General features: G+C 43.0%; 1 protein-coding gene across 3 annotated transcripts in view; it reads right to left on the bottom strand.

Moving 5' to 3' along the window:
- Window positions 1-24,016, bottom strand: part of LOC137380087 (protein TASOR-like) — a 73,555-nt gene that overhangs the window by 37,340 nt on the left and 12,199 nt on the right. For all 3 annotated transcript variants that reach the window (XM_068051702.1, XM_068051704.1, XM_068051703.1), the window contains exons 2-7: window positions 16,707-16,855; window positions 16,522-16,614; window positions 2,351-2,423; window positions 2,080-2,171; window positions 1,545-1,679; window positions 1,052-1,179 (exon numbers count right to left, since the gene is read on the bottom strand). In XM_068051702.1, the coding sequence (XP_067907803.1) occupies window positions 1,052-1,179; window positions 1,545-1,679; window positions 2,080-2,171; window positions 2,351-2,423; window positions 16,522-16,614; window positions 16,707-16,855 (670 nt within the window). The remainder of the gene's footprint in view (window positions 1-1,051; window positions 1,180-1,544; window positions 1,680-2,079; window positions 2,172-2,350; window positions 2,424-16,521; window positions 16,615-16,706; window positions 16,856-24,016) is intronic.

Genomic DNA, 24,016 nt, shown 5'->3' with positions numbered 1-24,016 from the left:
CTGCGGCAAGTAACTCACCTCCTGACTCCCCAAAGCCTGTCCACCATCTACAAGGCACAAGTCAGGAGTGTGATGGAATACTCTCCACTTGCCTGGATGGGTGCAGCTCCAACAAGAAGCGCAACACCATCCAGGACAAAGCAGCCCGCTTGATTGGCACCCCATCTACAAACATTCACTCCCTCCACCAATGACACACAGTGGCAGCAGTGTGCACCATCTACAAGATGCACTGTAGCAATGCACAAAGGCTCCTTAGACAGCACCTTCCAAACCCATGACCTCTACCAACTAGAAGGACAAGGGCAGCAAATGCATGGGAACACCACCAACTGCAAGGTCCCCAAGTCACACACCATCCTGACTTGGAATTATATCGCCGTTCCTTCACTGTCGCTGGGTCAAAATCCTGGAACTCCCTTCCTAACAGCACTGTGGGTGTACCTACCCCACATGGACTGCAGCGGTTCAAGAAGGCAGCTCACCACCACCTTCTCAAGGGCAATTAGGGATGGGCAATAAACGCTGGCCTGGCCAGCGATGCCCACATCCCATGAATGAATAAAAAAAAAAACACTTTCTGGAAGAAGTTTCTATAGCTACAGTAGGTTGAACTGCAACACATCACCTAGCTGCTTCCATGCGTACTCGCCAGCAACTTATTGACACAAAACTAAGCACATTTATGCTCATTACACATTAGAAACATTCTCAATTGTGCACTGAATGGTAGGGTCCAATTTACAACATAACATTCAGTACTCACTTTATTACTACAAAGAATCTGATTCTTAACAAAAGCAACTACCCTTGCTTTAAAATCCAGATTAAAAATAAAAGTCATAAAAATCAGTTAAATTGACATGTATGCCCCCATATCCACAAATGAACTTTAGGACGAGTGTACAAATTGCACTTCATGGAGATATTGCTGCAGAAATAAAGTTAATGTTAGAAAATACTTAATTGCATGGGCTGATACGGTGCACTACTCTCTAGGAAGTCCATTTTCAGACAGTGTAAAACACAAGCAAAAGCACACCTTGCTTACCTGAGCACAACTGGTTTGGGTACTTTGGGAATTTTATTTTCCTTGTAAACAAAGGATACCACAGCATAGGGGCAAACATGTCTTGGATACTGTCTTATGCCTTCATTTCCAAATTCATAAAGATAAAACTGAAAAATTAAAAAGGGACAATGCTGATAAGTTAATGAAGCAAAAACTGTTCATATGCCTGTCATAAAGACAAGAAATGCTGGAAATACTTTGGGTCACAGACTTGAAACATTAACTCTGTTTCTCTCTCCACAGATACTATCAAACCCGAGTATTTTCAGGAATTTGTGTTTTTATTTCAGGTTTTCCGTATCCGCAGTATTTTGCTTTGGTGTCATGTTAGTTTACATCACATCTGCATCAACTGTAAATGGAATTCGCACCTATCAAAAAGTACTAACAAATTAAGTCAAGTATTTATTATTTCAAGGAATGGAAATTACAATACATAGTCTTTAAGATAAATAAAGTTTTCAAAAAGTACCTGTGTAAGGTCAAATGCTCTGTAAGTAAACAGTGAAATGACCCGATTAAGATTTCTAAAAACATGGCAATCGTGCTTTGGTGTTGGAGGTGTCAAATTCTTGGTGGTGTTATCAAAAACAGCTTTTACCCTTCCCTGAAAAGTTAACATTAAACAAGCCAAAGTTAAATATTTGTGTTAGAGGCATCAAATGGTGCACAATTTTCAAATGAGCAATTTGACAGGGACCAGGTCGTAGCCCTCTGGCAATTTTGCTCTAATTGATCACAGAAGAACAACCTGCCCTTTTTATGTGAACTTGGACCAGCAGCTAGCCTTGTCAGATAGCCACTGAAGATTCACCATTTGCCATATCAGAAATTACAAGGATCATTCCATTACAAAATTCTGTATTTTAACACAAATTTTTACTCCTCTGTCTTCTGAAAACTAACATTTAAACAGATAGAAAAAGTACATTTTATCACATAGCAATGAAGTTGAGGTTGGGACAGGGTGGGGAAGAGAAAGGAAAAGAAAAAAAAGGAGACATTACCTTTATGATTTTGAAAATTATCATCTCTGCCTTCCTTCCACTATCTAAAGGATTGGGTTGAAGTACATCACAGTACTTTGAAAGATAAATGCCTGGCCGGGGCAAGAGGGGGAGAAAATGATTACATCCTCAGTCATTGCTTTAATGGCTTCCATTAGGTTAATGGAGAAAAATTACTTAATGTCAGCAAGAACTTAAGCAAGATAATTATACAACATTATGCATCTTTAAAAATACCAATTACTGCTTCAGTGAAGAAAGTTTTTTTTACCCATTGTAGGATTTCCGAGAATTGTTACTTTGGAGTGTCCCACAGACAACCCTTTCTCACAAATAATGGGAATCTAGCAGGGAGAAAAAAAAGTTATTGAAAAGCCATAGATTCATTTTTGAACATATAAATAATAAAATATATACAGTACCTACTTTGTAGGGTTCTCACTATATGCATCTTCCACATAATGTAGAAATAAAGCTTCCCTAGCTGATTCTGGGGGCAATAATGGTTATCATACTCATAAATGTCATGACATTGCAAGTAGGTAGGACCACATGTGATCACCAAAAGCACACAAAGCGCAGGGACCTCCAATCAATCTATTTTGGTCTGAGGTGAAACTGAAAGACCAGTCACTGGATGCGCTGCAGGAATGAAACAAGGAAACCAAAATTGCTCCATTGGAGTCAACTGCAGAAAGAAAAAATGCATACAGAAATGCAGTAAGGTAAAGGAGACCATCAGGTTTACAGGCTGAGGCAGCATTCAGTTTCAAACAGAAATTTTGTCTACAAGGCAATATCATCTATTTTGGGGCATCCTTAAATCCTGAAAATTTACTTGAAACATCTTTGGGTATGAAATGTCTGGGCAAAGGGAATGGAGCCGATGCTGTGAACTGCTGCAGTGCTGGCTGGTCAAACATGACTATCTTGCCCTATATTACAGTCTGAAAATCAGATCTAACTTTAGCCCCCTAAATGACAGACAAAATGTCATACTTTGCTGAAAAGCATTTATTTAACCATCACAAGCACCATTTGGATTTGTTATTGTATTTTGTCTAGTTTTTAAAGCTTTTGCAGATGCTGGTACATAGGAACAGCAGTGGGCCATTTAGCCCCTCAAGAATGTTCCGCTGCCAATGAGATCACAGCTGATCTGCAGCCTAACACCATATACCTGCCTTTATCCCATATCCCTTATTATCTTTGGTTAACCAAAATCTATCAACCTCAGCTTTAAAATTAACAATTGATCTTGCAACAATTGCAGCTTGTGAAACAAGAGTTCCAAACTTTTACTGGTCCCTCAATTTCAGCCCTGAAAGGGCAGTCTAATTTTTATACAATACCCCCTGGTCCTAAACACCCCAACCAAAGGTAGTTTCTCTCTATCCATCCCCCTTACCAGATTAAAGGCCTTGATCAACTGCCCTCTTAACCTTTTAAATTCCAGGGAATATAAGATACATTTGTGTAATCTCATCTCTAATTATCATCATTCTGGCAAATCTCTGCAACTCCCCAAGGCCAGTATAGCCTTCCTAAGTTGTGGTGCCCAGAACTGAACACAGTACTCCTGGTGTGATCTAACTAGGGCTTTGCCTAGCTGTAGCATAACTTCTACTATTTTGTATTCTAGTCCTTTAGTTATAAACGGCAAGCATTCATTTAGCCTTTTTGATTATTTTCTGCACCTATTCATGATATTTTAATGATCCATGTACCTGGACCCCAAGTCTCTTTAGACCCCTCACCATTTAAAGCTTTTCACCATTTAAAAAGTATGCTGTTATATCCTTTTAGGTCCAAAGTGGATGATCTCACATTTGCCTACATTGAAATTCATTGGTCACTTTTGCACACTTGATCTATTAATATATCTTTGGAATTTTATGCTTCCAACACCGCCCATCTTTGGCATTGGAAAACCTGAATGCGCGGTTTTCTATCCCATTGGTTGGCATCTTTCCATCTATGAAAGATGATGGACACGCAGCAATCAATCCATTTAGGTGGGGTGTCTTCTTGGTGCACCTGTGCTGATGGCTGTGATGGGCAATCCTTAAGAGGTAGGTTCTACCACAAGTGTCACACGTGAAGCTGCTGTGGTCACAAGTTGCATTAGTGCACGCCAGTCCACAGGAGGTGTTGCCATTTCCTTCTTTCGCAGCTAGTGACTCTCCGGTGCAATAGTCGACATTTAGGGTCTTCCCGTCACGCTTGCAAGCATCCTTGAAGCGGAGCTTTGGGCGCCCCACAGGTCGTGTGCCCCGGCTACCTCACCATGCAGAAGGTCCTTAGGTATGCAACGGTCTTCCACCCCGAGGACGTGGCTGATCCACCGAAGCCACCTGTGTTTGATTAGTGCCAACACAATTGAGAGCTTTGCCTTTGAGATTTTGTCCTGCCAGGATATACCCATAAAGCAGACAGCGAAGATGAAAATTGAGCTTCTTTTCTTGGTGTAAGTTGCCTATGTTCCACAGCCATACAGCAAGGTGGAGAGCACAGACCTTATAAAGCATCAGCTTGGTGTTATCCCATAGGTGTATTTTGAAGTCGGACAAAGGTGGTAGTTGCTTTCCCTATACGTATATCAAGCTCTGCATCAAGGAGCAGATTCCGTCACTGTAGACCCAAGGTAGCAGAATTTGCTAACCACTTCCAGTGGAGTGTTATTTAGTGAGATCAGGGCAGGAGATGCAACACCTTGTCCCATGACCACAGTTTTCTTGATGTTTATAGTCAAGGAGAACAAGTTACAGGCATGGGAGAGAGAGTCCATGAGTCTTTGTAGCTGAGTTTCCATGCGAGCAACTAGCGCAGCATCAGCATAGGGGAGCTCTTTGATCAGGGCGTGATGTGTTTTTTGTCTTCGCTTTCCAGCTTAGATAGATTGCAGAGCTTGCCATCTGGCCAATGTGCAAGGAGACTTCAATATCTGCAAGAAAACGGAAGTCCGAAGCGTGGAGAACAACCACGGCTCGGACACAACCCGGTTTCATTCCATTCTTCACTCAAACTGTCGGAGGTGAAGCTATCAAACTATCGCATGCTGTAGGAGCGCATGAGGCTGAGGAGCTTTGGTAGACAGCCAGTCTTTGAACTCTGCTCTGCAAACAGCGTCGAATGCCTCAGTGAGATCTGCGAAAGTAAGGTAAAGGGGTATAACTCTGTTCCCTACACTTCTCTTGTAGCTGGCGTATGGAGATCATGTCCATAGGAGATCTGCTGGCATGGAAATCGCACTGTGCTTCCGGGTACACTCTGTCTGCAAGTAAATGGAGTCTTTTGTGTATGACCCTAGCAAAGGCCTTCCCCTTGACAGAAAGGAATGAGATTCCCCTGTACTTGTTGCAGTCACCTCTGTTGCCTTTCTTACTGTATAGTGCAAAGATTTTAGGGTCTTGCGTCTCCGGTGGAACAGGGCCTACTTTCCAGCAGAGAAGGCGGCCATATAGGTATGTGTGACGCCAATGTGTTTTGCTGAATGATAATTTTCTTCGGTCCACCGACCGGAGATTTGAATTTGTTTTTTTTTTTAAAAAGACATTAAAGAGACAAGCTGCCAGCAAAGTCATCCTTTCAGCTTAAGACGACCACCTAGTTTATTGGCTACACTGTATCCTGCACAGCAATGCTTGTGAAAAGACGAAATGTTTGCTAATACCCCAGCAAGAAGCAAGACCCAGAATGTTTAAAGGAGCTACCTGTTCTCTCAGCAGGCAGAGAAATACTGCTAACTGCGATGTTTGAATGACTGAGTGATTGTCATGTGACAAGCCCCTCCCCATGTGTGGTTTTCCGCTGGTGTTTTCTCTGCAGCAGAGAAGCAACTGGACTCTGACATGTGCAGACCCTAAGTGGGGGTCCCTCTCTCTCCCCATTCCAGCTTGAAAGCTTTCAAATCCTGCATGATGAATGACCACCTTTGCATACTCTGACTATAATCTGAAATTGCGTTGTGGGAAATCATCCACATCGCTATCTCCAAGAAACTCACCAATCTAGTTATCTACTTCTACGAATTAAGCCTCAGGACCACCGAATTCAGCTAGAAGCCAGCCAAATCACCAAACTCCACAGACTGTACATCTTATTTCTATGGACTAACTCAACCAATCTACCTTTCCCAACTCTGCGTTTGTGCAAAGCTCGAGTGTGTAAGTTGATGCATTATTATTTTGCTTTAGGTACAATAACGTTAACCCCTCTCTTTGTTAACTCAAGAAAACCTGTCTGATTACTTACTTGCTATGATCCTAACAAAAATCAAACACCTACTGAATTTGTGAGGAGCATCCAGGAGGGCTTCTTGAAACAATATGTAGATAGTCCAACTAGGGATGGGGCCATACTGGACCTGGTATTGGGGAATGAGCCCGGCCAGGTGGTCGAAGTTTCAGTAGGGGAGCATTTCAGGAACAGTGACCATAATTCCATAAGTTTTAAGGTACTTGTGGATAAGGATAAGAGTAGTCCTCGGGTGAAGGTGCTAAATTGGGGGAAGGATAATTATAACATTAGGCAGGAACTGAAGAATTTAGATTGGGGGCGGCTGTTTGAGGGTAAATCAACATCTGACATGTGGGAGTCTTTCAAACGTCATTTGATTGGAATCCAGGACCAGCATGTTCCTGTGAGGAAGGAGGATAAGTTTGGCAAGTTTTGGGAACCTTGGATAACACGGGATATTGTGAGCCTAGTCAAAAGGAAAAAGAAAGCATTCGTAAGGGCTGGAAGGCTAGGAACAGACAAATCCCTTGAGGAATATAAAGACAGTAGGAAGGAACTTAAGCAAGGAGTCAGGAGGGCTAAAAGGGGTCATGAAAAGTCATTGGCAAGCAGGATTAAGGAAAATCCCAAGGCTTTTTATACGTATGTAAAGAGCAAGAGGGTAACTAAGGAAAGGGTTGGCCCGCTCAAGGACAGAGAAGGGAATCTATGTGTGGAGCCAGAGGAAATGGGCGAGGTACTAAATGAGTACTTTGCATCAGTATTCACCAAAAAGAAGGACTTGGTGGATGATGAGCCTAGGGAAGGGAGTGCAGATAGTCTCAGTCATCTCATTATCAAAAAGGAGGAGGTGTTGGGTGTCTTGCAAAGCATTAAGGTAGATAAGTCCCCAGGGCCTGATGGGAAATACCCCAGAATACTGAGGGAGGCAAGGGAAGGAATTGCTGGGGCCTTGACCGAAATTTTGCATCCTCATTGCCTACAGGTGAGGTCCCAGAGGACTGGAGAATAGCCAATGTTGTTCCTTTGTTTAAGAAGGGTAGCAAAGATAATCCAGGAAATTATAGGCCGGTGAGCCTTAATGTCAGTGGTAGGGAAATTATTAGAGAGGATTTACTCCCATTTGGAAACAAACAAACTTATTAGCGAGAGACAGCATGGTTTTGTGAAGGGGAGGTCGTGTCTCACTAATTTGATTGAGTTTTTTGAGGAAGTGACAAAGATGATTGATGAAGGAAGGGCAGTGGATGTTATCTATATGGACTTCAGTAAACACTTTGAAAAGGTCCCTCATGGCAGACTGGTACAAAAGGTGAAGTCACATGGGATCAGAGGTGAACTGGCAAGATGGATCTGTCATAGAAGACAGAGGGTAGCAGTGGAAGGGTGCTTTTCTGAATGGAGGGATGTGACTAGTGATGTTCAGCAGGGATCAGAGCTGGGACCTTTTCTGTTTGTAGTATATAAAAATGATTTGGAGGAAAATGTAGCTGGTCTGATTAGTAAGTTTGCGGACGACACAAAGGTTGGTGAAGTTGTGGATAGTGATGAGGATTGTCAGAGGATACAGCAGGATATAGATCGGTTGGAGACTTGGGCGGAGAAATGGCAGATGGAGTTTAATCCGGACAAATGTGAGGTCATGCATTTTGGAAGGTCTAATGCAGGTGGGAAGTATACAGTAAATGGCAGAACCCTTAGGAGTATTGACAGGCCAAGAGATCTGGGCGTACAGGTTCACAGGTCACTGAAAGTGGCAACGCAGGTGGATAAGGTAGTCAAGAAGGCATATGGCATGCTTGCCTTCATCGGTCGGGGCATAGAGTATAAAAATTGGCAAGTCATGCTGCAGCTGTACAGAACTTTAGTCAGGCCACACTTAGAATATTGCGTGCAATTCTGGTCGCCACACTACCAGAAGGACGTGGAGGCTTTGGAGAGGGTACAGAAGAGGTTTACCAGGATGTTGCCTGGTCTGGAGGGCATTAGCTATGAGGAGAGGTTGGATAAACTCGGATTGTTTTCACTGGAACAATGGAGGTGGAGGGGTGACATGATAGAGGTCTACAAAGTTATGAGCGGCATGGACAGAGTGGATAGTCAGAAGCTTTTTCCCAGGGTGGAAGAGTCAGTTACTAGGGGACATAGGTTTAAGGTGAGAGGGGCAAAGTTTAGAGGGGATGTGCGAGGCAAGTTCTTTACACAGAGGGTGGTGAGTGCCTGGAACTTGCTGCCGGGGGAGGTGGTGGAAGCAGGTACGATAACGACGTTTCAGAGGCATCTTGACAAATACATAAATAGGATGGGAATAGAGGGATACGGTCCCCCGAAGTGCAGAAGGTTTCAGTTTAGGCAGACATCAAGATCGGCACAGGCTTGGAGGGCCGAATGGCCTGTTCCTGTGTTATACTGTTCTTTGAGTTGGCCAGTACATCTACTTCAAGAATTAAACCTGTTGCCATCAAACAAGGACAGGGAAAAGAGGGAAGCCCTTTGACCCCTCCTCACTTGACTTTAGCATCAATGGCAACAGATGGGACTTTTAGTGCTCGAGTATTTCAGCTGGGATTCCATCCTTGCCGGGTGCCCTTCTGTCCGGTAGGTGGATTGTGGCCTTCTTGAGCTCCAGTGATGAGGATTCTTCACCTAACTCATTCATGACAGGAAGCTGTAGGAGAGTGTCAAGCACTGACTGGGAGATGTACAGGTGAATGAGGTATAACTGGGTTTTTAAAATGGTGTACTAACTTCAGAATTACTGAGAATTCCTGTAAGAATAGTTTTATTTTTGTGGAATGTCACATTTTTCATAATGTTGAAAATTCCACATTTAATATCCAAGTCATTAATAAATATGGTGAATAGTCGAAGCCCCAACACAGATCTTTGTGGGACAACACTAGTCACATTCGGCAAATTAGAGTACCTGCCCATTATCCCTACTCTGTCACCTGCCACTCAGCTAATCTCCTAACTAGGTCAATAATTTGCCCTTAATTCCATGAACTTCAATTTTAGCTAACAGTCACATATGAGGGACTTTATCAAATGCCTTCTGAAGTCCATATAAACAACATCCATGGACATTCTCCTGTCCAATACTTTAATCACCTCTTCAAAAAAAAAGATTTAAATCAGGTTTGTCGGGCATGAGAAACCCTTTACAAATCCATGCTGGCTCTCAGATCAGCTGAAAATTCAAGGTGTTGTGCCCTATCCTTAATTATAGACTGGTAATTTCTCTGCAACAGACGTTTGGCTAACTAGTCTATAATTCCCTGGTTTTTACTTTTCTTAAATAGCAGAGTAACATGTGCAACTTTCCAATGTAAACGTATGGTTCCCAAATTGAGAGGTCTTTGGAAAATTATAGTTAGGGAATCTGCACTGTTCTCACCTACAGCCTTTAATACCCCTGGGATGGAAACCATCTGGTCCTGGGGAGTTGTCACTCTTTAGTGCCATTATTTTTTTCATTACAGGTATTTTGCTTACATTCTAAATTCTAAATGAAGTGACATTATGTATACTGGAAGCAAAATTTAAATATCAACTAGACTGAGCTAGCAAATAATAGTCACTTTTCCCCCCTTCTAAGCCACAACTCTGCTTTAAAAACTACTGGAATGCTTAAGTCATGAAATTAAACTGACTTAGCTTCATGAGGAAAATCCTTTTCATGCAGCGCGTGGTTAAGGTCTGGAGTGCACTGCCCGCGTGTGGTGGAGGCAGGTTTAATCGAGGCAGTCAAAAGAGAATTAGACAGTTATATGAAAAGGAAGAATGTGCAGGGTTACAGGGAGAAGGCAGGGGAGTGACACTATGTGAAATGCTCATTAAGAGAGCCAGTGCAGATACAATGGGCAATTCTGAGATTCTGATTAATTTTGGCGAGTCCCTGATTCAATATCCTTGGGAGATCCAGCGTGCTAACTTCTTCCCCTACTGTTAACACTAGTAATTATGCCACAGCCCAGATTTTGTAGCAGTAATGGCAGCAAAATGATCAGTGCATCCGTCAGTTGCTTTCAGCGATGCTGCGCTTCTCTAGACAGTGAGTTGTGGAGGTACCCACTAACCCCCACAAATTCTGCCCCCTCCACGATTGCAAACAAGAACTTGCACCCTTACTCTGTTCACCTTGTAGAAACTTTTTTTTTTAAATGGTGTACTAACTGCAGAATTACTGCTAAACAATATAATTGATCCTGAAAGAATAACTTTATTTTTGTGATGTCAAATTTTTGCATAATGATGAAAAATCCACATTAAAAAAAAATTTTTTTTGGAGAAAGTTGTCTTGATTTTAGCTTTCATCTTAATCCAATTATTTATTTCGCTACCTGAAAGTTTAAACTGAACGTGAAGGATTGTAAATGTTTTTGAACTTCCTGGTTTGCTCTGTGTGAATACTTCATTGTGATTGGCTCCTTACCCGCTTGCTGAAATCACTCCTCTTGCACGCCAACACGTTCCTTTGATTTGTGGCACATTTAAACTGCCATCAGAAAAGGAGAAAATCACGCTAGAGATTGCATGATCTTTGTGGGAAGATTTCTTACAGGTTAGCAGCGAGCGCCCTTGATTCACCACCAACTGCTGTATGATCGTTTAACTCTTCATTTATACATTGTATCACTTGAGCTGCTACTGGGAGCCTGTACACAGCTCTTAATCTTAATTTAAAAAACTTCTAGCCATATAATCTCCACTATCTGCTTGCCTCTCATATCTATATATGAGAGAGATATAATATCCTCCATCATTGAAGTAATTTCATCCTTAAATCACAAAGGCTACTTCTCCTCCTCTACCATTTTGTGCATCTTTCCTGTAGACCTTATAACCTGGTATATTTAGTTCCCAGTCCTGACTGTCCTGCAGGCATGTCTTATTAATGGCCCTCATGTCATACCCTCCCCCACCACCGCACCCCCCCCCCCCCACCAAGTTGAATTTGTGCCTGCAATATGTTCAAATTGTTCTTTATACTCCGTCCTTTTGTATAAAGAATTTGTTTTTGGGCCACACACCCCAGCTTGTCCTTCTAGTCCAATGTTTCATTCACACGTTTATTTCTCTCTCCCAGTTTAATAACTAAAAGATGTAAAGAACTCACTTTACCTGTAGTGCTTAAAGCACAATTTCTGACTGTCAACTCTCCTCTCTTCCCTTTCATTTGATCTCAAACTATTTACACTACCTTGTCCACCTGAGCACCTCTCCCAATCACCCACACATCCCCACCACCCAACACCATTTACTAGTTTAACATATTCAAAACTGCTCTATTTATTCCTTCCACTAGCAGCTAGTCCCAGCCTGGTTCAGGTGGAGTCCATCCCAATGGCACAATACCTTCCTGTCCCAGTGTCGCATAAAATGGAATCCCTCTTTCTTATTTTCATGTTCAGATCCATAATCTGTTCATCCCTAAGAAAAATAGCACATGGCTAAGGTAGTAATCCAGAGATTATAACTCAAGGTGCTGTTCTATAATTTAGCTGCTAGTTCCTCGAGTACTCTCAATAGGACCTCTTGCCTATTCTTCCCCAATTTGTTGGCCCCAACATGGATCACACCGACTGGTTCCTCCCCCTCGCCATACCCTTTCAAGCAGTTTGACAGGTCCTTCCCCCTAGCACCAGTAAGGCAACATACACTGTTGGACTCACGATCCTGCTTACAAAGGAGTATATCCGTTCCCCTAATTACTGAATCCCATACAACCACATTATGTTCACTCACCGCTCATCCCACACACCCCCCCCCCAACCTTTGGGCAGCCTCCTGCTCCAAGATACCATGGTCAGCATTCTGGCTGTCCTTCCAACAGTCTTTATCCTTATCCTCTCAGGTAGAAATACATTGCACTGGTTAGATAAGATCAGTTTCTGCGGACCCTCGTTCTCTACCTCACCTGGCTCACTTTACTCTGTACACTATCCAAACCAACCCCATCTAATCTTACACCTCTCTACAAGGTGTGACCAAGATCTGGAACAAACTGTTCAGATACTTCTCCCCCTTCTTTGGATCGGAGCGTCTCAATGACTGAGCCAGAGACATCTACTGTAGATGCGTTCACTTGGGACAAGTCTCACTGTCCACAAATTTCCACACACTGCAATCCAGACACAACCTACTCTGCCATATCTTCAAAGAAATAAAACAAACTAAGGCTAGATTATTTTAAGTTTTTTTTTCTTTTTCTACCCACTAACACTCACAAACTAACAGTAACATTTGTGCCACCCAACAGCCAGGCAATGACCATCTCCAACAAGAGAAAATCTAACTATCGCCACTTGACATTTAATGGCATCATAGTCGCTGAATCCTCCTGAAAGTTGCCATTGGCCAGACACTTCACTGGACTGGCCACAAATACTGTGGCTACAAGAACGGGTCAGAAGCTTGGATTTTTGCAGCGAGTAACTCACCTCCTGACTCCTCTAAGCCCGTCCACCATCTACAAGGTACAAGTTAGGAGTGGGATGGAATATTCTCCACTGGCCTGGATGAGTGCAGCTCCAACAATACTCAAGAAGCTCGACACCATCCAGGACAAAGAAGTCTGCTTGATGGTAGCCCATCCACGACCTTAAACATTCACTCCTTCCATCACCAGTGCTAAGCGGTAGTAGCGTGTACCATCTGCATGAGAAACTGCAGGAGCTAGTCAAGGCTCCTTCGCAGCACCTTCCAAACCCACAACCTCGACCACCTAGAACAAGGGGAGCAGTCGCATGGGAACATCAGCCGCAAGTTCCCCTCCAAATCACACACCATCGTGACTTGGAACTATATCAATCGCTCCTTCACTGTCGCCAGGTCAAAATCCTGGAACTCCCTGCCCAACAGCACTATAGATGTATCTACAGCACAAGGACTGCAGCAGTTCAAGGGCAATTAGCGATGGGCAATAACGCTGGCCTTGCCAGCATGCACAAATCTCATGAATGAATAAAAAAACCTTGCACTAAGCACAGAAATACTGGACAAAAATTCTAAATGCTTACTGCCTCAAGTTTACACAAACCAAAATACTGGAGGAAAAAATGTTTAATCATGGCCGGAATTTTACACGACTCCAGTGACCCAGATGGTGACGGGGGGTGGCATAAAATGGAGCCAGAGGCTCCGGGAGGCCTTCCCGACCCGCTCCCGTCCAACTTTATGCAGGGCATTGGGGGGTTGATAAACAGGCTTCCCGCCCCAGGCTAATCAAGGCTGTTAAGTTGCCAATTAACGCTCACTTAAAGGCCTTCGCTCACTTCCACGGGGATTTTACCCATGGCAAGTGGGCGTCCTGGAGCCGGGAAAGGCTGCTGGTGAAAGCTGGAGGCCTCTCAGCGCCCCAGGGGTGGGCCCTGACAAACGGGCACAGGGTGCCCAATTGAAGGCCGTCCCCGCTCCCCAAACCACCTCTAGGACCCAAGACGCCCCCCTTCCCCCCAAACGACCACCTTTGCCTCACTGAGGCCCGACCAATTACCCCCAGCAAGGCAACCCAAACTTACCTACACTCCTGGCTCCATGTTCTCAACCGGTGGCGCTGCTGGGACTAGGAGCTGTCGGCCCGATGATTGGCCGGCAGCTTAATGAGGTGGGACTTCCTCCCTCAAGCAAGTGGAAGTCCCACCTCGGAACAATTAAAGCCCAGGGACCTGTAAAATGCAGGACAGATTCCCAGGCTAGGCGGAAGCAGGTTTGCCGCTGACTTTTATGTCGGTGGCCCGCTCCCATCCGCCTGACGTAAAATCCAGCCCCAAATGTGCAAAGATTTATATATTTTTTAATGAAATATTGTGTGGGACTGTACTAAATGGCATCACATCACAGCCCAGAGGAGAAAACGCACACTGTACTGTGGTAAAATGATTTGTGCTACCGTCCCTTGTATGTTCATTCACTTTTGCTTGTTTAATGTTACCATAAAGGTTAGGAAGCTCAGGATTGGATGTATAGCTTTGCCTGCTTTCTCCCACCAACCTGCTTTTGTACTCAATGCTTCATAAATAGAGGTACATGTACAAAGCAGGGAAGTTATGCAGAACATTTATAAAGCTCTGGTTAGGCCACAAGTATTGTCAGATTCTGGTCACCACGCTTCAGGAAGGAGATGAAGGTGGTTGAGGGGCACAGAGATTTACCAGATTGGTTCCAGCAATGAAGGAATTTAGCTAAAAGGTAAGGTTGAAGATGGAGTTGTTCACCTTGGCGCAAAGGTAGTTGGCAGGAGATGGTAGAGGTGTACACGATAATGACATGTTTAGATAAGGGAAGCAAAGAAAAGCTATTATCTGATGGCGAAAGGACTAAGGGACACCGATTTAAGGCTTTGGGCAAGAGACGGGGCAATGTGAAGAACTCGGTTTTAAACGCAGCGAGTGGTAATGACAAACTCCCTGCTTACGAGGGTAGTCGAAGCGGAGATGATCAATAATTCCAAAATCAAATTGAATATGCACTTGAGGGAAATAAACTTGCAGGGCTACGGGAATAGAGCAGGGCAATGGGACTGACTGGATTGCTCTACACAGAGAGCCAGCGTGAACATTATGGGCCAAATAGCCTCCTGTGCTCTAATGTGTAAATGTGCAGACAGACAATCTGGAGTTAATTTTAACTTTGTTTCTCTGAAGGATTAGTGACTAATACATTTCTATAGCATTTGCCACAGACACCTGCTTTAAAACACTTCACAGGGAGATATAGATGCAAAAGGACAGAGAAGAGAGATTAGAAGGAAGTAAAAGCAAAATCACAGATGTTCAGAGGCATTTAAAAGCAGGGAGGAAGCACAATGTTTAAAAGAAGCCGTAAACAGCAAAGAAAGGAAAAAGAAACATGCAGGCTTTACGAGAGCAGAGGGTGTGCAAAGGGACACAATATTGGAGAGGAATGTGGTGGGTGGGGAAATGAGGGACAAAGATCTTGAAGCTAATTCTCTGGGGTATAGGGAACTAAAGAGAGAAGGCCTTTGGAGACGAGGGGGGGGGAAAAAAAAAAAGCATACAGGGAGAAAGCAATATCTAAGAATGAGCAACTTTACGCTTGTTCCAAGGTGGTGGCCAAGGAGGTCGACAAAGGAATGCAGGTGTTTTCAGTAGCTGAAATGGATGTATTCAGTTTTGTCAACAATTAGCTGGACGATCATTTGGCCCATCCACACACTGTCATTCTACAATTGCTCATCTAGCATCAGTCCTGAGTTTGATGGAGAGTGGAGTTGAATGTAGTCACATGCTGGATATTAATACATTTGATCAGCAATGTCTTAGGATTGTAGGTAGGGAAGAAGTTTGATTTGGACAGTCTAAAAATAGGAAGTAAATGGAGTGAAATTAAAGCAAAAATACTTCCAGGACTTTAGAAAGAGAGGAAGGTAATAGTGGGGTGGAGAATAGGTTTTTTTTTAAAGAGGAAGTGTTTATACTTTTTAATGACCTGTGTCAGATGATTGATGTCATTAAACAGAGGGAAATTTTGGGAGCAACAAGAGGAGCAGGGAATGCAAATTAGCGTCCAGAAAAAAAAACTGGCATCATGGTATTGGACCTGGACTTCAAACGAAACATGATTAAACCATGTGCAGCATCTCTTACCTGCAATGTCATGACATTTGATTTCCACAGAACAAACCAAGCTAGGCTTCTCTACAAAGTGTGAAGGATGCTTAAATGAATAGTAATTGTTATGCAATTCCAGATTTTCAATTAGGTAACTACACTCCACTTAACAGACCATAAGTACATCAGTATAGACACCTGGAACAGTTAACTGTTAAGTTCCAAAGTGGACACTTCCACTTGCTGGCAGCAGTCATTTATAGGCATGTGTAGACTTACACTTAGTTTTGTCACATTGTTTGAAGTATATGCAAATACTAGTCTTTTTGAATTGGCTTGGGACAAAATTAATACAAAGAAAACATCTCAAACTTAAGTTAAAGGTCCCCTGTGCTACTTATGGAGCAGTGCAATCCAGTGGTGATTAAAGTCCAACAATGACTCAGACATATTTATAGTTGACATGAAGCATGTGAATATGCCAGGAACTAAACACTGAAACATGTGCTCGTTTCACAAATTTCAACTGCCTATAGGTAGCTTAGTGACAATACGTTGCAGCACATGTAGCAGCGCTCAGCAGGCTAGTTTTTTAAAAAATCACTTAAAATAAAGATGTGATACACACCTGTGATGCGTCAACAAGTAAGAATGCATAAGATTCTGCCAACTCCTTTTCTGTTCGACCCTCATTTCTAAGCTCCTTTCTTTTTTCCACATACTGGAAATTTAAAAAAATACATTTCACTCACATGGTGCAACCTGGAAAAAACATACGCAATAAATTAAGTCAAAATGATGAAATACACCAACCTCTTTTTCTAGTCTTTCGTTGTGAATCATATTAGCTTTCACGTATGTGAAGTTAGCACTGGATGAAGTATCCAAGCAAGAAGAATTGAGGATTTTCAAAATGTCTTGTTTAAATTCTCTGGGACCCACTGGTACAAGTTGACAGAGCTCTGAAAGCAAATTTATTCAATTAATACAACAGTACATTCCGAATTACATCATATTTTTTCCTAGCGTGCAATGTAATTTTTTTTTTAAAACTGTAGACTGCAATGCATTAGTAAGCATTGTACTCTTTGCTAAAAGACTTGATGCACGAATCAACGTTGAGTAATCGTGACAGAGCACCTAGATATCCAAAATGTGCTGCTGTATCAGAATGTGGTCTACATCCACAACTCTCTACAAGCTAAGTTCCTGAACTGAGCCACACCACCAAAAAGAAGAAAAGGCAACTAATTCAATATTGCACACAGAACATGAAGTCAATAATTCACCTGCTGGCCTTTTAAAACCAAAGGCAGGGGAAACAAAAGCTTTTTATTAAAAAAAGAGAAAATATTACAGGTCGGCGCAACATCGAGGGCCGAAGGGCCTGTACTGTGCTGTAATGTTCTAAAAAAAAAAATCTACTTAAACACTGTTTCAGTAGTGAATAAAGTTCAAGCCATATTAGACACAAGATTAACTGCCACCTAGAAAAATATGGCTTAACCACAGCCAGTGCAGAGTTGTTGAAGACAAATCTTGTTGGACTAATTTGATAGAGTTCTTTGAAGTCACAAAGAGGGTTGATGAAGGTAGCGAGGTTGATGTGTATATGGACTTTCAAAAAGCTTTAGATCAAGTACAATAGGCTTATTAGCAAAATTGGAGCTCATGGGGTTAAAGGTGCAGCAGCAACCTAGATCCAAAATGGGCTGTGGGACAGAAAGCTGAGCATAATGGTGAACAAGTGTTTTTCAGACTAGAGGTAAGTAATTTAGTGGTGTCCCCCGGATCAGTATTAGGACCACTAGTATATATATTTTTTATACATATACATATAAATAAATTCAAATTTTTTTTATTCGTTCAGGGGATGTGGGCGTCGCTGGCGAGGCCAGCATTTATTGCCCATCCCTAATTGTCCTTGTGAAGGTGGTGCTGAGCTGCATTCTAGAACCACTGCAGTCCTTGGGGTCTACACCAACAGTGCTATTAGGAAGGGAGTTCCAGGATTTTGACCAAGCGACAGTGAAGGAACAGCAATACAGTTCCAAGTCAGGATGGTGTGTGACTTGGAGGGGAACTTGCAGGTGGTGGCATTCCCATACATCTGCTGCCCTTGTCCTTCTAGGTGGAAGGGGTCACGGGTTTGGAAGGCGCTGTCAAAGGAGCCTTGGTGCGTTGCTGCACTGCATCTTGTATATGGTACACACTGCTGCCACTGCGCGTCAGTGATGAAGGGAGTGAATGCTGAAGGTGGTGGATGGGGTGCCAATCAAGCGGGCTGCTTTGTCCTGGATGGTGTTGAGCTTCTTGAGTGTTGTTGGAGCTGCATTCATCCAGGCAAGTGGAGTATTCCATTACACTCTGACTTGTGCCTTGTAGATGGTGGTCAGGCTTTGGGGCAATCAGATGAGTTACTCACCGCAGAATTCCCAGCCTCTGACCTGCTCTTGTAGCCACAGCATTTATGTGCTGATCCAGTTCAGTTTCTGGTCAATGGTGAACCCAGGATGTTGATAGTGGGGTATTCAGCGACGGTAATACCACTGAACATCAAGGGGAGGTGGTGAGATTCTCTCTTGTTTGAGATGGTCATTGACTGGCACTTGTGTGGCACAACTGTTACTTGCCACTTATCAGCCCAAGCCTGAATGTTGTCCAGGTCTGGCTGCATGTGGACACGGGCTACTTCAGTATCCGAGGAGTCACAAATGATGCGGAACATTGCACAATCAGCGAACATCCCCACTTCTGATCTTATGATGGAGGGAAGGTCATTGATGAAGCAGCCGAAGATGGTTGGGCCTAAGACACTACCCTGAGCAAATCCTGCAGTGATGTCCTGGAGCTGAGATGAATGACTTCCAACAATCAAAACCATCTTCCTTTGTGCTAGGTATGACTCCAACCAATGGAGCGTTTTCCCCGATTCTCATTGACTCCAGTTTTGCTAGGACTCCTTGATGCCATACTCAGTCAAATGCTGCCTTGATGTCAAGGGCAGTCACTCTCACCTCTGGAGTCCAGCTCTTTTGTCCAAGTTTGAACCAAGGCTGTAATGAGGTCAGGAGCCGAGTGGCCCTGGCAGAACTCAAACTGAGCGTCAGTAAGCAGGTTATTGCTGAGCAAGTGCCACTTGACAGCACTGTCGACAACCCCTTCCATCACTTTGCTGATGATCGGGAGTAGACCGGAAGGGCGGCAATTGGCCGGGTTGATTTGTCCTGCTTTTTATGCACAGGACATATTTGGGAAATTTTCCATATTGCCAGGTAGATGCCAGTGTTGTAGCTGTACTGGAACAGCTTGGCTAAGGGCGCAGTTAGTTCCAGAGCACAAGTCTTCAGTACTATTGCTGGAATGTTGTCACGGCCAATAGCCTTTGCAGCATCCAGTGCCTTCAGCCATTTCTTGACATCACATGGAGTGAATCGGATTGGCAAGTATACAAGGCAGAATTTCAAAGTGAAATGAGAGGCACATGGCAGATGTAAATTAATGCAGAGAAGTGTGGAATGAATCATTTTAGTCGGAAGAGGGGCAATATAAACTAAATGGCATAATTTTAAAGGGGGTGCACATACACAAATCTTTGGTGGTAGCAGGATAGGTTCAGAAGGCTGTTGAAAAAGCATTTGGGATACTTGGTTTTGTAAAGACGCAGAAGTACAAAAGGACGTATGCTAAATGTTTATAAATCACTGTTTAGGTCTCAGCTGGAGTACTGTGTCCAAGTTAATGATGATTTAAACTCCGTCAGATCCTTGAAGTTTTACAGTATACACCTAAGTAGCCAATGGCTAAAACCTTTTACACCCCTGGCTGACTAGCAGATAACATGTCAGTAAAAAGAGTCACAAATCTGATGACCACAGGAAAAGGCTTAAATAGCTGTGATCTATGCTGAATTCACTGATTCAAATAGTCCACGATAACCCAGCCTCAAGGTTCCAAGACAAAAGAAAAGTTGCCATTGTATCTAGAGCATTATTTAATAACTCTCGCTCGTAATGGATTGGATGTGGACAGAATCTAGCACGACAGTCTAGATAATTAAGAGCTAGCAGGACATGCACTAAGCTGACCAGACTGGCTATTTTAGTTTAACACTAGCTAGCACAACATATGCACCCATACCCAAGCAGTGTGCAGAAACTCGTGTTGTGTGGCACTACCATTGCGCTAAATGGGACAAAATTCAGAACAGATCTAGCAGCTCAAAACTGGACATCTATGAGGTGCTGTGGGCCATCAGCAGGAAAAGAATTGTATACCACCACAATCTGTATCCTTATAGCCTTACATGTCCCTCGCTATCATTACCATCAAGCCAGGAGACCAGCTTTGGTTCAATGAGGGATGCAGGAGAACAAACCACCTGGCATTCCTAAAAATGAGGTGCCAACCTGGTGAAGCTACAGCACAGGACTATATGCTAAAAAGTGGAAGCAGTGTGCTTAGCAGTCAGCTAAGCTATTCCACAACCAACAGATTAAAGCTCTGTAGTCCTATCACATCCAGTCGTGAATGGTGGAAGACAATTATATAACTAACAGGAGGTGGAGGATCCATGAACATCCCTATCTTCAATGATAACAGAGCCCAGCACTTAGCGCAAAAGACAAGGCTTACGCATTTCCAACCAGAAGTGCCAAGTGGATGATCCAACCCTGCCTCTTCCCGAGATCCCCACCATCACAGAAGCCAGTCTCCAGCCAATTCGATTCATTCCACGTGATGTCAAAAATGGCTGAGCACGCTGTAGACCGCTAAGGCTATGGACTCCAAAAACATTCTGGCAGTAGTGGTAAGGACCCATGCGTTAGAACCAGTCGGACCTCTTTCCAAGATGGTCCACCACAACTGCAACACTGGCATCTACCCGACAAAGGTGGAAAACTGCCGAGGTCTGCCCTGTCCACAAAAACAAAGACAAATCCAACCTGGCCAATTACCATCCCATCAGCCTATTCTCAAAGTGATGGAAAGTGTCAAGAGCTCCATTAATGGCAAAAGCAAAATACTGTGGATTCTGGAAATCTGAAATAAAAATAGAAAATACTGGAAATACTCAGGTCTGACAGCATCTGTGGAGAGAAACAGGTAATATTTTAGGTCTGTGACCCTTCATCAGAACTGGAAAGAGTTAAACGTAATAGATTTTGAGCGAATGAAAGGGGAAGATAGAAAGAACAAAAGGGACAGTCTGTGATAGGGTGCAGGTCAGGAGAGATTAAATGCCAAAAAGGTTTCATGGTGCAAGGAAAAGGGAATGGTAAAGGGACAAGTGATAAAAGAGGTGTCTAAAGGAAGCGTGAACGTCAGGATCCTGAATAGCTGTCGTCCAAAAGCAAAGCCAAGGAAATGAGAGAAACCAAACCAAAGAAAAACAAAACAAAAATGTGGGCAGAAGTTATGATCTAAATTTGAAGGCAATGTTCAGTCCAGAAGACGGTAAAGCATGCAGTTGAATGAAGTACTATCCCTTGAGCTTGCTGCAAGCTTCACTAGAACACTGCAGCAGGCCAAGGACAAAAAGGTTTTGAATTCTATTCTTGACTACTTACTCACCAATAACCTGCACACCAATGCGCATTTTGGGCTCTGCCAGTACCAGCTTCAGACCTCATTTCAACCTTGGTGCAAATATGGACAAAAGAGCTGAATTCCAGAGGTGAAGTAAGTGACTACCCTTAACATCAAGGCAGCATTTGACCAAGTATGACATCAAGGAGCCTAGTAAAACTAAAATCAATGTGAATCGGCAGAAAGCTCCACTGGCTGGAGACACACAGGATGACGGCTGTGATTGTTGCAGGTCAATCATTTCAGTCCCAGGAGATCACTGCAGGAATTCAAAAGGGCAATGTCCTAGGCCCAACCATCTTCAGCTGCTTCAATGATCTTCCCTCCATCATAGTGTCAGAAGTCAGGATGTTCACTGATGATTAGTGTCCATTTGCAACTTCTCAGATAACGAAGCAACCCATCGCAACATACAGCAAGACCTGGACAACATTCAGGTTTGGGCTGATAAGTGGCAAGTGACATTTGTGTCACATAAGTGTCAGGCAATGACCATCTAAAACAAGGGAGAGTCTAACCACCTCCTCTTGACATTCAACACCATCATCTTTACCAAATCCCTCAACACCACCCTGGGGATTACCAGTAACCAGAAACTTAGTTGAACCAGCCACATAAATACTTTGGCCACAAGAGAAGGTCAGAGGCTGGGTATTCTGCTCTGACTGACTCAACTCCCAACTTCCAAAGCCTTTCCACCATCTACAAAGGCACAAGTCAGGAGTGTGAGGGAATACTTCCACTTGCCTCGATTAGTGCAACTCCACAACTCAAGATGATCAACACATTCGAGGACAAAGCAACTCACTTGATTGGCACCTCATCCACCACCTTAAACATTACCCCCTCCACCACCATACTGTGGTAGTGTATACTATCTACAAGATGCACTGCAGCAACCCAGCAAGGCTTCTATGACAGCACCTCCAAAACCTGCAAACTCTGCCACCTAAGACAAGGGCAGGAGGCTCATGGGAACACCAGCACCCACTGATTTCCCTCCAAGCCACTCACACCGCCTTGGAATTATCATTCCTTCAAAAATTGCTGGACCAAAATCCTAGCACTCCCCAACAGGACTGTAGGAGTACCTTCAACACACAGACTGTAGCAGTTCAAGAAGGCAGCTTGCTACCATCTTCAAGGGCAATAAATGCTGGCCTTGCCAGTGACACCCACATCCCATAAATGAATTTTTAAAATCTAAGCAACTACATTTACAAGTTAACTTTGCAAATGAGCAGGCTAGATTTGATTTAAATCTGTAGTGTTGCAAGGAACTTAAGTTTAATATTAAGAATCTGTTGCATGTCAGAAACTACATTTCAGAAAAAATGTAAAACAGATGGAGAAAAGGAAAGACCTATTCCTCAGAGCACAGTGTACCTAGCAGTGTATCTATCATACGGATATCGCCTAAAGCAAAATTCAAAAATGTCAACTTTCATCTTAGATTATAGATCCTGTTCGTGTTTGCTGGCAGATCATTTTTAACGAAGAACGTGGAACCTCGGTGTGTAATTCTGCTTCAAAAATACTTGATTGGCTGTAAAGCACTTTGAGATATCGTTAGGGCATGAAAGGCACTGTACAAATGCAAGCATTTTCTTCTTTTGAGTGAAGGTTAGTTGACCATATCCATTCCCATGAACAGATGACTGCAGCAACTGCAACTAAATTAAGTTACAGGTGAATCTGAAGGCTTAAACGGTTTGCTACTATAGTCATAATATAGATAGCATTAAAAATTTCAAATGTAGTCCATCAACATTTATTCTTATAGAAATAGAAGTGCATAAGGTTCATAAATATGATTGAACTAGGATTTACTTGCACATTAAATTACATAAATTTTACAACACAAACAGGGCATTTGGTCAATGATGCTTATGCTCTATACAAGCTTCCCCCTACCCGACTCCATCTAACCCATCAGCATATCCTATTTATTCTCCCTCATGTATTTATCTAGCTTTCTCTTAAATGCATCTATGCTAGTCGTCTCAACAATTCCATATTGTCACTCATGGCACAGAAAGAGGCCATTCGACCCATCGAGTCCATGACAGTAGTAAGTTCCACATTCTAGCCGCTCTCAATTCATAACATTTAGCAATGACTATTATATTTATGAGGCCTAGTTTTGGACTCCCCAACAAGTGGAAACATCTTCTCTACAATTCCATCAAATCTTTTTATAATTTTAAAGACATCTATCAGGTCACCTTCAGACCTTTTCTTTTCCTCCAGGGAAACGAGCCCAAGCCTGTTCAGATTTTTTTCTTGATAATTGTAACCTCACAGCTCCTGTATTATCCTTGTAAATTTTTTTGCACCTTCCCTATTGTCTCTATATCAATTTTTTTGTAATGGGAGACCAAAACCATGCATAGTACTCCAAGCATGTCTAACCAACATTCTATACATGTTTAATATAACCTCCATGTTGCTCAATTCAATTACACTAGGAACATTCAAATAATGGGTTACCACCATCTCTGGAAAAAGTACAAATCCAGTAGAGTAATGCGGGA

This window comes from Heterodontus francisci, chromosome 19 (genome assembly GCF_036365525.1).
Source record: "Heterodontus francisci isolate sHetFra1 chromosome 19, sHetFra1.hap1, whole genome shotgun sequence".
Lineage (NCBI taxonomy): Eukaryota > Metazoa > Chordata > Chondrichthyes > Heterodontiformes > Heterodontidae > Heterodontus > Heterodontus francisci.
The sequence above is the reverse complement of the archived record's forward strand: the minus strand, read 5'-3'. Positions and strand labels throughout refer to the sequence as shown.